Source organism: Larus michahellis, chromosome 4 (genome assembly GCF_964199755.1).
Source record: "Larus michahellis chromosome 4, bLarMic1.1, whole genome shotgun sequence".
Classification (NCBI taxonomy): Eukaryota; Metazoa; Chordata; class Aves; order Charadriiformes; family Laridae; genus Larus; species Larus michahellis.
In genome coordinates this window covers 51,483,205-51,499,043 of record NC_133899.1, presented here as the reverse complement: position 1 = coordinate 51,499,043, position 15,839 = coordinate 51,483,205, and the positions used below count along the sequence as shown (strand labels likewise).

Below are 15,839 nucleotides of genomic sequence, written 5' to 3'. Positions count from 1 at the left end.
GTTTGAACTTCTCCAGTGTTCAGAGGAGCTTGGGTCAGTATCTCTTAGAGAAAACAGCTCTATAGTTCACATGTGGGCTGACTCTTTTTGACCAAACTTAAAGATGGCTGGAACCAGTCACTACTTCAACCCTTTTATTCTTCTAACCCGAGCAGTTAATGCCAGATGTGGTTGGCTAGACAACTTGAATCTCTTCTGGTGTATGGAATGGAGGTTTCAGCTGGGCACACCTCTAGTTCTGGTTGAAGATTCTGGTTGTTCCTTATTTACTGCGAACTGATTCTCATAATCCCTCTTGCTGAGATAACTTCATATTTTAACACTATGGCAGGAATTCCTCCATGTGAGCTTTCCAGCAGCTGTTCCATATCTTGAGCATAAAGTCACCATTTCCCCTCAGGCCCTGCTGCTGTTTCTGGGTGGAGGGGGATGGAGATGCTGTTCTAGCACACAGTGGGAAAAGGGAGCTGGGAGGGTTGAAGAGAATTGAAGAAGGGCAGGAGGCACAGGGAGAAGCAGCTGCTGCTGTTACAAGTGAAAGCACTGCAAAACACTGTCCTTTTCATTCCTTCCCCCGCATACCCAGCCTTCAGTGAGAAAGAATGGCAAACAAGCAGAATAAACATATGCTGCTCTATCCCAGGTCCTACAAGGACTGACAGAGCCGTTAAATCCGGAAACAGAACTTGAACCTTTTTTGAAGGTTTCAGACAGATTCCCCAGTCCCATCTGTGTTGTTTGTGGTTGAAAGTAAGGCAAAAGAGATCAATGCTGAATACTACCTCTGAGGAAGCTTTTAAAATAAGAAATTGTTTGAAGGTCTGAGAATCAGACACATGATTTTTTTTTGCAGTGGGGGACTTAATAGGTTACAGAAGGCGCGGTTTTTCCTTCTGACTATCCTTCCTGGAATCTGTTGACTAGTTTAATAGGGCTGGTGGTCTAAAATAGTCTAAACTTTTTAATGCTAAATTTGGGACATATGACAGCAATTCCCATGAAAGCGCAATGGCACAAAAATACATCCAAACACCAGAGCTGTAACCTCTTGCTGCTTTATAGAATCATGGGTTGGGTGGGACCTTAAAGATCATCTAGTTCCAACCCCCCTGCCATGGGCAGAGACACCTCCCACTAGGTTGCTCAAAGCTCCATCCAGCCTGGCCTCGAACAATTCCAGGGATGGGGCATCCACAACTTCTCTGGGCAACCTGTGCCAGTCTTTCACCACCCTCACAGTAAAGAATTTCTTCCTAATATCTGATCTAAATCTCCCCTCTTTCAATTTAAAACCATTACCCCTCATCCTATCACTCCACTCCCTGGTAAAGAGTCCCTCCCCACCTTTCCTGTAGGCCCCCTTTAGGTGCTGGAAGGCTGCTACAAGGTCTCCCCGGAGCCTTCTCTTCTCCAGGCTGAACAACCCCAACCCTCTCAGCCTGTCCTCATAGCAGAGGTTCTCCAGCCCTCTGAGCATCTTTGTGGCCCTCCTCTGGACTCACTCCAACAGGTCCATGTCCTACTTATGTTGGGGGCTCCAGAGCTGCATGCAGTTTTCCAGGTGGGGTCTCACGAGAGTGGAGCAGAGGGGCAGAATCACCTCCCTTGACCTGCTGGCCACACTTCTTTTGATGCGGCCCAGGATGTGGTTAGTTTTCTGGGCTGCAAGGGCACATTGCCAGCTCATGTTGAGCTTCTCATCCACCAACACCCCTAAACCCTTCTCCTCAGGGCCGCTCTCAATCCATTCTCCATCCAGCCAGTATTTGTGCCTGGGATTATCCCAACCCACATGCAGGACCTTTCGCTTGGCCTGGTTGAACTTTCATGAGGTTTGCATGGGCCCAACTCTCAAGCCTGTGCAGGCCCCTCTGGATGGCATCGCTTCCCCCCAGCCTGCTGATTGCTCCACACAGCTTGGTGTCGTCGGCAAACTTGCTGAAGGTGCCCTCAATCCCACTGTCCATGTCACTGACAAAGATGTTAAAATGCACCGGTCCCAGTACTGACCCCTGAGGAACACCGCTCATCGCTGGTTTCCACTTGGACATCAAGTCATTGACCGCAAGTCTTTGAGTACGCCCATCCAGCCAATTCGTTATCCACCAAGTGGTCCATCCATCAAATCCAATTATCTCAAATTTAGAGACAAGGATTTCATGCAGGATGTCATCCCCCTTCGATGCAGGGGATTGTCCCAAATGTTGGTTGCTGTCTCTAGTTGTCTCCTCACAGAATCTTTTTATCCTATCTGGCTAAAAACCTGCAAGATGCTAACTACTTGGAGAGTGGGAGAACTGCTAGCCCTGGTGAGCTGCTTCTCTAGCCTCTTCTCTGGGAGCCTCATGTGGTTTGGGCCCAGTTCCCCACCTGCCTCTTGGCTCGGAGGCCAGAAGGAGCTGAGTGGGCAGTCCATTAGCAGCAGAACAAGGCTGCTGGAGCAGGGGATATGATGTCCACAGCCATCTCTGTGAACCTGAGAGGTGCCTGGAATGGAAGATGTGAGAGAGGAATGCTGAGGAAGAGATATTTTTTCTCTCTGGGCAGTAGAAGGAGAAGCTGATCAATCTCAAAGATTTATCTCTGTTTGATGCCAATACCATTCAAGGAAGATGCTGCGCTCTCAGTGCTATTTGCTAGTCATGTGAGGACGTTATAAGCTGCTTCAGGAAAGCTTTGCTGTGTGTGTGCATGGAACTTGTAGCAAAAGGTTCTCTCCTGGCTGTCCTTCCCCTTTGAAAGGATTTGGCAGTTGGATAGGGCTGTGATACAGATCTAGTCTATGTTTTGCCTGTTTGTCTCTTCAGCATAGAGAATGTACTTGACCTCTTGTGGAGGGCATCTCCAGGTTGTTTTTTCTTTGACTTGAACAGGAAGAGAAGTAGTAGTATGTGTGATAGAGGGTACACAGTCTTCTCTCAGTTTCTTAAGAAGGACTAATCCAAAATGAATGAAAGCTATTAATATAAAAAGCTCCTATAGCTTAATTTTCTTATGAATCATACGATTGGCACTCAGTTTATAGGGACAGAAGCTTATAAGTGCTTGTTTTCCCAATTACATTTTCTCGGTTCATTAATATTTTGCATGTAGAATTTGTTGCAACTGGATTTTCAGCACTTAATAGTTTTTGCATCCGAAAGCAAAAAACATAAAAGAACAAGCTTTTTATCCCCAGCATTGTGAATGTTGGGAGTTTCAAAATCCATGGTATATATGGACTTAGAGAGCTGTAACAAGCTGTGATTCACTGAGGCCTAGCACTGAGAAAAGTGGTTGCCCATCATAAAGCAACCTGAAGTATACAAATGCTAGGTCAAGTAGGTTTCATTTTGGGTATATTTTGTTTCTGATTTGACATTCTCATGCAACAATGATTTTATATCAATATTATCATTGTTAATGGTGATATGCATTCTATATTTTATCTGGATTCAATAGGCCAGGCTAAAGGAGCTATATATGAAATTTTAGTATTAAAACAGGTGTTGTTACAATGACTGAGATAAACATTTCTTCCTTGATGCTTTCATGTGCTGTAAAAGGAAGATTTCTCCATCTTTCCTTTTTCCTTTACTTTCCCAAGTTAAAAAGAGGCTTAACCCAGATAAAACTATGCTAGGAATATCTAGTCCACCTCTTCTTTCTGGACTCAATCAACTGGTCGTGAGGTCATGAGAAAATGATCATGAGACACAGGCAGTCTCTGGTGGCTGAAGTGTCCATGGTCACAGCTGTAAACATTGGTGAGTGGTGGTTGGTGTGGGCTTGGTTGTTGCAACTCAAAAGAGGAATGATAAAGTAGCAACAGGCAAGGCACCAGTGAAGTATTGTGGTCCCAAATGTGCATAATGCCCTGATTTTTAGGACCTGTTGTATCCTGTTGTACGCTGCCATACCACTCTGTGTGGCCTGATCTCCGTTCTAGCTCTGCAGAAAGGATATAACTACTGATGGCTGAATCTAGCTATAGCTGTCCATGATGAACTGTAGGATTTTAAACAAACAAGATCACACAAAGACAGACATGAGTCTTCCCTGAGCCTCACAGGATGAATATAGGGTACAGAAATGTTAACTGTGGAATTTCTTACCTTGGGTTGGTTGAAGTCATTGCAATCTTCAAGTATTTTATCATGTGCATATGTAAAGGGGTGGGAGGGCAGACATGCAACAGCATGCATCTTCCACTGTGCCCGGGGATGGTGTTGTCATAATACCAGAGGAAAGTTCAGGGAAATATTTGCACTCAGTAATTACCTTCTGGCTTTCTGTGCAGGGTAATTTCAGTCTTTGCAGTTGCCTTCATCTATCCAGCGAGTGTAGTAAAACTGATTTTCTTCTCTCACTTGATTTTAGTTTCCCCTCCATTTTTACTGTATGGTATCTTGGCTTTTCTGCCGTACAAGCAGCAAAGAAGCAAGCAGTTCAGATCAATAGCCTTTCTGTTCCCACAGGCAGAGATGAAGAACTTGTTCCTTCTGCTCCTGCTGGTAATGATGCCACCTTCTGCATTTTCAGTAAGTAAAAGCTCTTCTGAACACTGTTACGAGGAATGAATGATACTTTTGTTAAGGGCTGTCAACATTTGTAACTCAAGTATTTTGCAGAAAGTATTCCTGAAAGAGCTAATGGGTTCAAGTCATCAGGCCTACTGTGGTACATGTTACGAGAAATTTAACACGGCAATTAAATAACAAAATTCTGGTAGTGCCTTTGGCTATAGGGGTTGTTATCTGCAAAGCCGTAATTGCTGTCTCCTGCTTCAAAGTTACAGAGAGTTCTCACTTGAAGTAAAAAGAATGAATCTTTGGTTAGCCACTTCTCTTATCTTTGGTCGTAGTGGTCTAAGCCGTATGGTTTAGCTTTACTGGGGGAAGTAATCTTTCTGTTAAGCCAATTTGATATTGTCAGAAAAAGAGCACAGCTATTAGGAACTGGGACTCCTCTTCCTTTCTGAGAGAGAAGTAGGATCTTTCTGAAGTAAATGCACCTTGAGAACAGTTTCTCTGAGTTCAACTTCAGCTATATTAATAAGTTGGACATCTGAGGTAAAAGGTGACCTGCTGAGTAGAGTGGAAGTGCTAGCGAAGGAAGACGTGATATGTTCGTTAGGTGTAAAGGAACAGAGAGGAGGAAAACAAAGAGGTAATTATCACCTGGAGTAAGTGTTTTGTGGGAGTCGTGCGTAATTATAAATATGCCATTAAAATTAATGAGCCCATAACTTTTAATCTCTAGTACGATTATGAATTTCTGTTCCCAGATTCAGCATTTGCAGGTCCTTTCTAGGCTTTCTTTGAAGATCAGGGATGAGAGGCCAGAAATCAAGCAGTTTGTTAGTCATCATAGATTTCCTATCTTACAGCTGGAAATATGCTTAAATGAGATCTTGACATCTCACATCTAATAGAAGATGGTGCTGGACATTAAAAGAACCAGAACCACAATATACTATATTCAGTTCATCTGTTCACCTGTCGATCTCCAACCTGGTGATTTTTTGGAAGGGAAATGACTGAAACACCCTCCAACTGTGAAGGGTGACGTTTCTCCCTAGCATTAGACTCTGTCCCCTGCATGCTATCAGTAGCTCCTCTTGAAGCCGTGCTGGATGAAGGGAGAAGGTTTTGCTTGGCCACCACTTAATTTTAGTTTTCCTGACATGCTGTATCTGTCCAAGCCATGAGGAAGCAGGAAGATCCAGCAGCACTCAAGGCACCCTGCTGCAGTAATTCTCCATATTTTTTTTCTGGGAGGGAAGAGAGAAATGGTGTTGGTTTCTTATGGGCTGTTCCTTACCAGATGCTAATGCAAGTAGGCTGAACCATGGAAAGAGACAGTCAGCTTGTGGGAGCTGGACCTGGCGGGACTGATTTTATTGTAGCGATGGCAACTTAAGTTTGTGCTAGATCAGGCTATGCACCAAAAGAGTAGTGGAACTCCCACAGGTGGGACAGCTCTGGAAAAGCAGTGCCTGCATGCCTCTGCTTCACTGCTGCAGAAGAGGAGTGGTAGCCCTGCTACCATACCATAAGTGCAACTTCTGTACTTACGTGGTGGGAGAAAGGAAGGGAAGGAGAGGGTGAGGCTGAAAACTGAGGCAGGGAACATGGCATAGTGGAAAAATAAGTTGGAGAATTGCTTGCTGTTCTACACCATTCCCCACTCCTTTAAGGCTTCATCTGAGACGGCAGGCTTATTGAAAAGTAACTTGAAGCCGTGTCATGTAGCATTGAAATGGTCCCTTCCCTAAGCTGTTCTTTTGTAATTCCCAGTGGTAGAGGTATAAGAGATTGTCAGGTGGTACGGTGCATTTCCCCACACTGAAGGAGAAACACTTCCTTTAATGTATAGTTGCAAATATCTAAGAAATTGAGTTTAAATATTAGATCCAGAGCAGCTGGAATGTTTCTATTTTGGTATCAAATGAGCTGCAATGGGTAGAAAGGTGGGTCACCTCCAGCTACACAGTGAATAATGTACACCCCAGGAAGAAGAAGGTGGTGGTGGGAGAACTAAAAGCAGCAGAAAAGGCACAGACTAGCATGTGTGGATTTTATTCCAGTATTCCAGAATGAACTGCTTACTTCTGAGATCCATCCTGTCCACCGACGCAAACAACGATTGCTTCTTGGATACCTTTTGTCCCAGAAGCAGGAAAGCATGAATTCACAAACACACAGACTGATAGTGCTAATGGGAGTACAACTATAAACCTGTGAACTGCAAGCTTACACAAGGATGGAGAAGATGGGTCTACAGGGATTCATGTCTGCTTGTGATTAAAGGGTGTAGATTGATGCCTGCTGTTTTTCATCTTTTCTACTTTTGGAGTGGAGTAGCTGAACTTGTTTTTACTTTATTGATTGTTAGACTAGGGAAAGCAGCAGGCAGCATAAGGGCAGAAATGTTGACAGGGTTGAGACTTTAAGAGCAGCTGAGGCTATTGCCTACATCTTCTCTCTGCTTGCAGTCTGAGAGTGGCTGGTTTATCTACCAGATATGGCAGGCAGCATGAGGATCAAGAGAGGGACTCCTGCTTGTCAAAGACACTGGCTGCTGAGAATTTCCTGACCAGTGCTCCATCCTTGTTGGGACCAACTAGACTCTTCTTCCCTTTTTCCCTGCTAGAATATGGAGAGGGTCTTACCATACAGTACCTGCGGTGTCTGTCCCTTTTCAAAAGGCTTTGAAGGATCTGGAAAAGGAAGTCACCCATTACTTGTAGCTCCTTTATTGTTTGCACTGTGGTAGTAGAATCATAGCATCATAGAATGATTTGGGCTGGAAGCAACCTTGGTCTCCTCACTATGAAAAAGACATTGAGGTGCTGGAGCAGGCCCAGGGAAGGGCAGCAAAGCTGGTGAGAATAAGTCTTATGAGGAGCGGCTGAGGGAGCTGGGGTTGTTTAGCCTGGAGAAAAGGAGGCTGAGGGGAGACCTTATCGCTCTCTACAACTACCTGAAAGGAGGTTGTAGAGAGGTGGGGACTGGTCTCTTCTCCCAGGTAACAGGCGATAGGACAAGAAGAAACAGCCTCAAGTTGCACCGGGGGAGGTTTAGACTGGATATTAGGAAAAATTTTTTACCCTGAAAGGGGTATTAAGCATTGGAACAGGGTGCCCAGGGAAGTGGTTGAGTCACCGTCCGTGGAGGTATTTAGAAGACGGGTAGGCATAGTGCTTAGAGATATGGTTTAGTGATGGTTTTTGTCAGAGTTAGGTTGATGGTTGGACTAGATGATCTGCCTTCCAACGTAGGCAATTCTATGATTCTATGATCATCTAGTTCCAACCCCCCTGCCATGGGCAGGGACACCTCCCACTAGACCAGGTTGCCCAAAGCCCCATCCAGCCTGGCCCTGAACAATTCCAGGCATGGGGCATCCACAGCTCCTCTGGGCAGTCTGTTTCAGTGTCTCACCACCCTGACAGTAAAGAATTTCTTCCTATTATCTAATCTAAATCTACCCGCTTCCGGTTTAAAAACATTACCCCTCTTCTATCACTACATTCCCTGGTGAAGATTCCCTTCCCATCTTTCCTGTAGACCCTCTTTAAATACTGAAATACTGTAGTACTAGAAGCTACAGCTGGATGGACACGAGGAGTTGTGTTTAGGGGCTATACAAAGAGAAAACAAAGATGTCTCTTCATCATGTATATGGATGTGTCTCCATCTTATACCCTAGCTGTTAACGCAGAACTGAGACAGAAGCATCTAGTGCAATTTTCAGGCCATCCTGTCATTGCTTCTAGGAAGGTTGTGAACAGTGGGAATAATGGAAAAAAAAACAGGTTCAAGTGTTTTTGTCATGATTCCTCCTGTGTTTTCAGAGAAGGATGAAATGATGTAAAACTGCCTGAGCTCTGTCCATTAGTGCTACTGCTGACAGAATGGTGCTTCTGGTGACTTAGAGAAAATAAATTTGGAAGGTTTTCCATGTGAACATCTCTTCTATTATTGTTGCATGCATGCATTTGGCATGATTGTTTGTGTGTATCATATACTTTGGGGTTGCTTTATGTTTAGTTCATCAGGTTCAGCATTCATCAGGTTTCTCTCTGCCTCATTTTCTTTTTTACAAGTGTGATTTCATGTTGGCAAATTTTTGCATCTGGAATTCCTTCTTTCCAGATCGGAAACGTCTTATCTGCCCATACCATGGGATTATTTCAAGGAAAAACTGCTCATCAGAGGAAGAGTTTTGTTTAATCTTTTATGATCTCTAGACATTAGCTGATAGACTGTGTCCAATGCTTACATTTGCTTCCAGGTTGTACTGCAGGTGTGCTGAAAGTAAAGGCTGGTCTGAAGCTTGGCTGAAAATCACATTCAGATACATTTCATCTGGACAGTATTGCTTTCTATGGGTCTGCATTTCTAGGTTAAAGTGCTGGTTTTAATTTCTTCTAAAGAGCATAATTATTGTTTAAACACTGTTAATCTATTGACTAAACTTCTAAACCCCTTAACCAGATCTGACAGGAAGGGCAGAAGGTGCAGAAGAATCTCAAATTTAAGGTCATACAGAAACAGTGAAAACTGCTGTGAGGAGGGAGAAAGAGAAGGAGATCTTATTAATGCTACTATTGAGGGAAAGGTAGAAAAAGCGCATAAGAATAATCGTACTGGGTAGGACCGGTTCATATTGCCCTATATCCTATCTCCAGCTATGTCACAAACACATGTATAGAAAAAAAACTGTAAAAAGATTGGTAAGTAAGTACAATTTCCCCCAGTATGCTTCTAGTCTCTGGTAATAATTTATGAACCTTTTGAGCTGGAGAGGTCTCTGGTTCTCTTCCCTGAATTTGGTCAGCGTCTCCTTGAAGCCATGTAGACTTCTAGCATCACAGCATTTCTATCATAACACGGAGATCCTGCTCTTTAGTGGTAAAGATCAGCTCATGTGTAATGGTTGTATTTGTTAGGATAGGATTTGTGTTTTCTCCCGTGCATCACTTAAGTTACCTGCATGAAATTTCAACTGTCATTTTAGTGGCAAGTCACTTATACTATACTGTACTTCCATTGTTCTTTGCAGCTTCTCCCTGGTTCTTCATTGTCCTTTATTACCCTGAATTACCCCTATTGGCTGCTTTTGTTACTTCTGTGCTTTTGGTGTAGCTTATAAAAGAGTTGATCAGTTCAGGTTCCTTACAGAATCCTGCTGCTAATGTCAGTTCTTGCAGTAGATGGAGATTTCACTCCTTCCTTTGTTTTTGTCTTTGGGCCACCTGCTCATCATCCATTCAAGGACTTTCCTTCTGGCTTCTTATCTTCTTTCAAAGCTTTAGGTGAAGGATTTTGAGCTTTTTGGAAATCTGAGTGTATCTGACAAGTTAGCCTTGTTGACTTGTTTGTGAATCTCTCAAAGAACTGCAGTAGTCTTAAGGATTTGCCTTTAAAAAAGCCTTGTTGACTTTTTCGCACATAGACTGTATTTATGCAGGTGCCTGCTAATTCTGTTCTTTGTTATCATTTCTATTAATTTATCAGTAGACGTCAGCTTTATGCTATGTTGGGTGTACGGTTCCTTGGGCTCCCCTGGGATCCTTTTGTAAACTCGTGTCAGACTTTCCAATAATCAGATGCCGAAGTGGTTTTAGCCGGGAGGCTTGTCTGCTAGTATGTAACAGTTTATCCATTTCAACCTTGAGTTCCTGTTAGGTCCCTTGGATAAACAACTTCTGGTGACTTCATACTGTGTGTTTTGTCCACTTTTCCAAACAAGTTTGGGGTCATAAAGTTTTCTCACAATTCCCCTCTTTGTGGAGTTTTCTGAATGTCCCCAGTTTCTTCCACAAGGATTCCAAGAATTAATTTGACTTCTCCATGATGGCTGTATCTCTGTAGAAAACTCTTTTTTGTACCCTAGTCAGCTCCAGGCCACCCGGTGTTTCTGGGAGGCTTTCTGTTTCTGAAAAGTAACTTATCTGCTCTGCCCACTAGCCAGGAAGCCATCAGGTACCTCTTTCTGCAGTGGGTGAGGCACACGCAGCATCCTGCGCGGCTGACAGGAAAGCGAGGGATGTGGAAGGGACCAGGTATGTGATGGGACAGCCCATAAAGAGGTAGAAGGGTGAGGAGTGTTAGGGGAAGGTGAACACAGGGAACACGGAAAAGAGTTGGGAACAATGAGGGAGTGGGTTAAGTGATGTAGGGAGAACCCGAAGTGTTCTGAGGAGTTGAAGATTTAAGGGAAATGATGGATTGTAGTGGATTTGTTAGAGGGGATATGCTAACAAGCCATGGCTAGGGTGATAGAAGGGAATGAAAGGAGATATACACAGTGAGTGTAAAAACCACAAGCCATTAAAACTAATGACGCCTTGGTTTTTTTTCTCCTCTTTGTGAAGCAGTTTGTCTTAATAAGATACTCTCCTCTTCTGTACCATTTTGTATTTCGCTTCCTGCTGTCACCATCTTGTTCACTTTCATTCTTGTTTTTCTTTTCGCTCAAATGCAACTCTTTGATTGCTTATTCATTATTCATAAAAATGGTACTTGGCATTCTTCACCTTCAAAGCTCTTTGCAAGCCTGCTGTGTCTGAGCCAAGATCAAGGGTTAAGAGAGAATTATAAAAAATGCTTTGCTGATGTGGGTCTGATTAATTCACTTATTTTTTGTTGCATTTTCAGCTAATAGCATAGCTTGTTGCAGATGGATTTATCTTGAAAATGCATCTATTGGAATAGTAGCATCTATCTACATTATAAATATGTGATATACACTGAATGTTTTCCATCCCCCTTTCAATTCAGTGTGAGTGGTGAATGCCACGTGTCTTGCAGGGCTTAGCTATATGGAAACATTAGAGGTGATCATCATTGTAGTACTGGGTAGGTGTTCTGGATATAGAAAGGAGAAGGAAATGGTTCACCTCCTGAAAAGCACATGGTCTAAGAATACACTCCACGTGGGTGCCCTGACAGCACCACTAGGCTTTACTGGCCCTGGCTGGCCTCAGCCCATCCTGCCCACAGCCCAGAACCCCATTGCAGCCCTCCAGGGCTGTCAGCCCCTGCCCCAGGGATGCTGCAGCAGGGCTGGTCTCCATCACCCCACAACCCTGCCCTGCCCAGCCATGGGCTCTGATGAGCCAGGCCCACCTGCGGTCTCATGGCCTGGCCTGGCTTTGGCCGGAGGTGCCCAATTCCCAAGGCTGGGACTGTCCCCCAGCCTCCCTGCTCCCTGGCTCGCACTGCCACCCTGGGAGAGCCCCTGCTACTGGCCCCCAGCCCACAGGGAGCAGCCAGCCCTCAGGGAACCTTGCCAGTTTTCTTTTTTTTCTTTGGCCCCCCTCCCTTATTAACTTTTCTCTAAGCAATTAACTTTTCTCTAAGCAATTATAATTCAAGCTTAGCAAAGCTGCATTTTTGACTGGGGCCTTCTTACTTGCCAAGACTTTGGCAATGAAACCATTACTGAATAAATGACTGTGGTGATCACTATCTTTTGTAAAGTGTTTGGTTTTCACCCTTCTTTCATACATGTTTCATCAATGGGGCTACATTTCAGGGGTGTGTCAAAATAAACATTAACCTTATTTCAGAAACTGCAAACCCCAGAACGCAGATATTTATTAAATAAAAGGATGTAGTGTTATCTGAGAAATACTAAGACAGGTTAGAGAGAAAGTCTGAATTTTACTCCCGTTTTAAGCCATGGAAATGCTGCATAAAATAACAGTGATACCTGGGGAACCAGCCTCACTTTACAATTGACAGCAACGTCTGTTTTCAGTGGGTAACAATTGTACAGGGCTTTGTAGTCAACTTCCAATGTCAAGGATTTTCCACCATGTCCTCAGTATTGAGGCACTGAGATTTGTATCAGATCTGAATGAATTCTAGCAACTATGTGATGCAGCTCAAGAAATCACAGCAAAAAAATTTCAGTGTCCAAAAAGATGCTTCAGTTGTAGCTCAGTGGACCAAAGCTATGTGACCTGCTGAGCTAAAAGCAAGCACTAGCATTGTCCAAAACCTCTCAGGCATAGCCTGGATGTCAGCAACCCTGTGCTTTGAGGAGCGACTGTTGGAGTGGTGTAACATGATGTTTTGTTGTTGCTTGTCAGTCTGGAAAGGCAGTGCAAAGAATCACAGAATAATTCAGGTTGACTATCTCTGGGCCCTCAAAGGTGCCCAAGGGGCCAGGGAAACACTTGCTTCTTTGGGAAGAACTTGTCTGGGATTTTGGTTATTTGGACCTGTGACTGCAGACCTTCACGGCTCACTTTGGACTGTGTAATAAATTGACGTTTGCTTTGATAGCTTGCCAGTATTTGAGTTGCAATTGAATTGCAACAAGGCATTAGGAAATCATTCATGCTGAATTGCTAGTGTACATTTGGTTATATGAACTTTGTGGATCACTGCATGCCTGCAATGCATCCCTCTGGGAAGCACAGTTGTCTTCCCATGCATAGTTTCCTATGCATCTTATCAGACCGACTGAGAAGTATTTCAAGGACCCTTTTAAAAGTGTTCTTACATACTGCCAACATTTTCTGACTTTCTGAGTCAAGTCCCATTCATAACGCCTCTTCCGGTGCATGTTTCATATACAAAAATAAATATTACATGGCATATATTATGCTACCTAGGACCCTTTTCCAGAATTCTTTTGTTTGTGTCTGATGCATACTGGAATTGTCCTTAAAGATGAAGTCTGGAGCTCTAGTGACTTGGAGGCACAGATTTTTTTATTTGTTGGTTATATCAGATAGAGTCGGCCTGATAACAGCAGATGCTGCAACTACATCAGCAATGCATCTATCTAGGAACTGATGAAAGCAATACAGTGTTCATAAAAATGAAATCACTGGCCTTCTAAACCTTTATACCGCAGCAGCCTGTTTACCAGTGAGCACTGAGAGCATGTGGTGCCAGGGTCACGTGCATCATCAATATCCCCAGAAGGTATGCATTTCTACTGTCTGAACAGGCAATCAAACTGGACAGAACGGTTGGGCATTAACCGACTGTCCTTTCTGGAGTTTTTAGAAGTCAAGTAAGATGGTTGTACGCTTTCTCTTGCTTTTCCTGAAACATTAAAATACATACTTAACACAGATAACGGAACTGTGTTCTTGTATGCATGTTAGGCTGAAGTGAGGGAGGAATGGAACCAAATGAATTAGTAACTTTAGAATAAAAAACAGTGACGTTTTTTAGTAGTAGATTTTTAGTTTAGGGGTCCAAGACAGACTGGGATTTAGTTGTCCTGGCTGACAACAGATTTCAGAGTGCGAAGAAAGCAGGAGGGGGCTTTTGGAACAGAAACTAGCTAACAGCATCTAAAAACATCTTGTTATCAGGTTATGTGATAATAGATTTCTTATTTATTATAAACATGCAGCTTTGTATTTGCCTGTACACGCACGCATGCAGTTATCAAAGTAATGAGGGCTGTGCGCAGGTTTCTGAATGTGTGAGTTGGGCCCCTATTAAGATGTTTCTCCAACGCTATACAGCTTTGGGAGAATTCTTCCTGCTGGTGCTCCTTTTGGGGTGTACATAAATGGAGTGATACTGAGAAAATTATTGTTCCTGCACTCGGTGGATGCATAAGCCTTAAAACAAAGAGTCCCTGCAGATTTTACTCTCTATAGAAGGAATAAAGAATGCTACCTCTCTAGGAGAGATATTGGAATATTTATCAGGTTGGTGTGTGTGTCAGGGAAGGGCTTTCTATTCTAATTGCCTTCCAGTAATCTGACTTTCAAATGCTCTTCCTTTGGATTTTTATCTACATGTTTTTTTCTGCCTTGTGCTGACTGAAAGGTCCCTTGTTTCCAGAGTGAGCTAGTACTGCTCCTAAATCAGTCAGTTGATAGAGAGGAATAAAACTGCAGAGAAACAGAGCGGTAGCGTGTTTCATTCTCTTGAGAGTAAGGGAGGAGAGATTACAGGGGGAGGAATTAGCAGCCTGAAAGGAAAACCTGGGAAAATAAGATGCCTTGCCGAAAGCTGAAACTCTATTGACAGGATTACTCCTGGAAAGGCAAATGAGAATGCAGAAGACAAACACTGAGCTCAATATCTGGAATGGGAGAATGGGAAAAAGGTTTGGCAAGGGGTCAGGGAGATGTTGACTTGGCAGAGAGAAAGTATGTAGAAGTGGCTGTAACCTGGGTACTGCCATTAAGTGAGCAGCGTGAAGGCAAACAGACTTGGTCTGAACCAGAAAACTTGTCCTGAAGGATTTTACTTGCAGAGGTATGAGAAAGAATTGCACAAAACTTTTGCGAAGGAAATTGAATAGCAGGGGCCAAGAAGAAAGTGCTTCAATTTAGAGCAATATAGGTAATAGGCAGGAAGAATTTGGGGTGACTTTGCAGCTAGATAGTTGTGGGTAATTTGGTAGCAAATGCATAAATGGTAAGATGATTGACTGCGTTGCTCTGTCAGCAGCAGGGAATTATTCCTTAAGAGGGTGAGAGAAAGAGAGAAACAAGACTGTAACTCAAGGACATATGGTCAGGCAGGGAGTATGTGTAGAAAATTACAAAAACTGTTTAAATGACAAGTGAGGATTAACCCATGCATCTTGTCTGAGTCGGATTCACTAGATAATTTATTAGGCTAGCTCCTATTTCTAGCAGAGACCTGGATGTCTTATATAAAAGCAGTTATCGCTTAACTGAAGTGAAAATTATGTTCTTGAAGTAAGGAGCTTGTGCCTTCTCTGTAGGCCTTGGAAAGTGACCTGGGTGGGTGGAAAGTGTGAGCCAAGTGGGGTTAATATCCCTGCTATGGTGAAATTCTCCATTTCTAGGATGTTCCTCTGCTCCAGCAGAAAGCCCTTATGATGGCATTTACTAGTCGGGTGATCGTCGGGGAGTAGCTTACCTGAGGGACAACAGGAAGGAATGGAAATGGAGCACAAGCAGGGAAACCCAGAGGATGGGAATGTGGGGTGCCATGTTCAAGTCAAAAGAGGCTGTGTGAAACTGGAGGATGGATTGGGACCCAGACCCAGGGATTATGTAGATTTGGTGGGATACTGTGTGTGTGGAAGGGAATTAGACTACATCTCAATAACTTTTTACCTTTTGTTTCTCTGCCTGCCCACTTTTCACTACCCCAAATGTCTAAGTGCCCAAACGGTACGCATTACCTTCTCAGCTGTGTAATACATACATAAACTGCCCTACAGGTGCAGATGCACAGCAAACCCTGTTTTTACAGCCTCAGTCCCTGTGTAACCCTGCATTTACCTTCTTTTCCCAAACACAATTAATCCTTTTGCATCTTGCAATTGTCCTTTTTTTTTTTCAGGATATTGCTATTCTTCCTGCTAAACCCCCATGTCCTGCTGTATGTGGA

The 15,839-nt window shown here is 43.5% G+C and overlaps 1 protein-coding gene across 6 annotated transcripts in view; it reads left to right on the top strand.

The window, feature by feature from the left end:
* PAPLN (papilin, proteoglycan like sulfated glycoprotein) overlaps nt 1–15,839 on the top strand; it is a 56,432-nt gene that overhangs the window by 9,806 nt on the left and 30,787 nt on the right. For all 6 annotated transcript variants that reach the window (XM_074584718.1, XM_074584715.1, XM_074584717.1 and 3 more), the window contains exon 2: nt 4,458–4,520. In XM_074584718.1, the coding sequence (XP_074440819.1) occupies nt 4,464–4,520 (57 nt within the window). In that variant the 5' untranslated portion in view covers nt 4,458–4,463. The remainder of the gene's footprint in view (nt 1–4,457; nt 4,521–15,839) is intronic.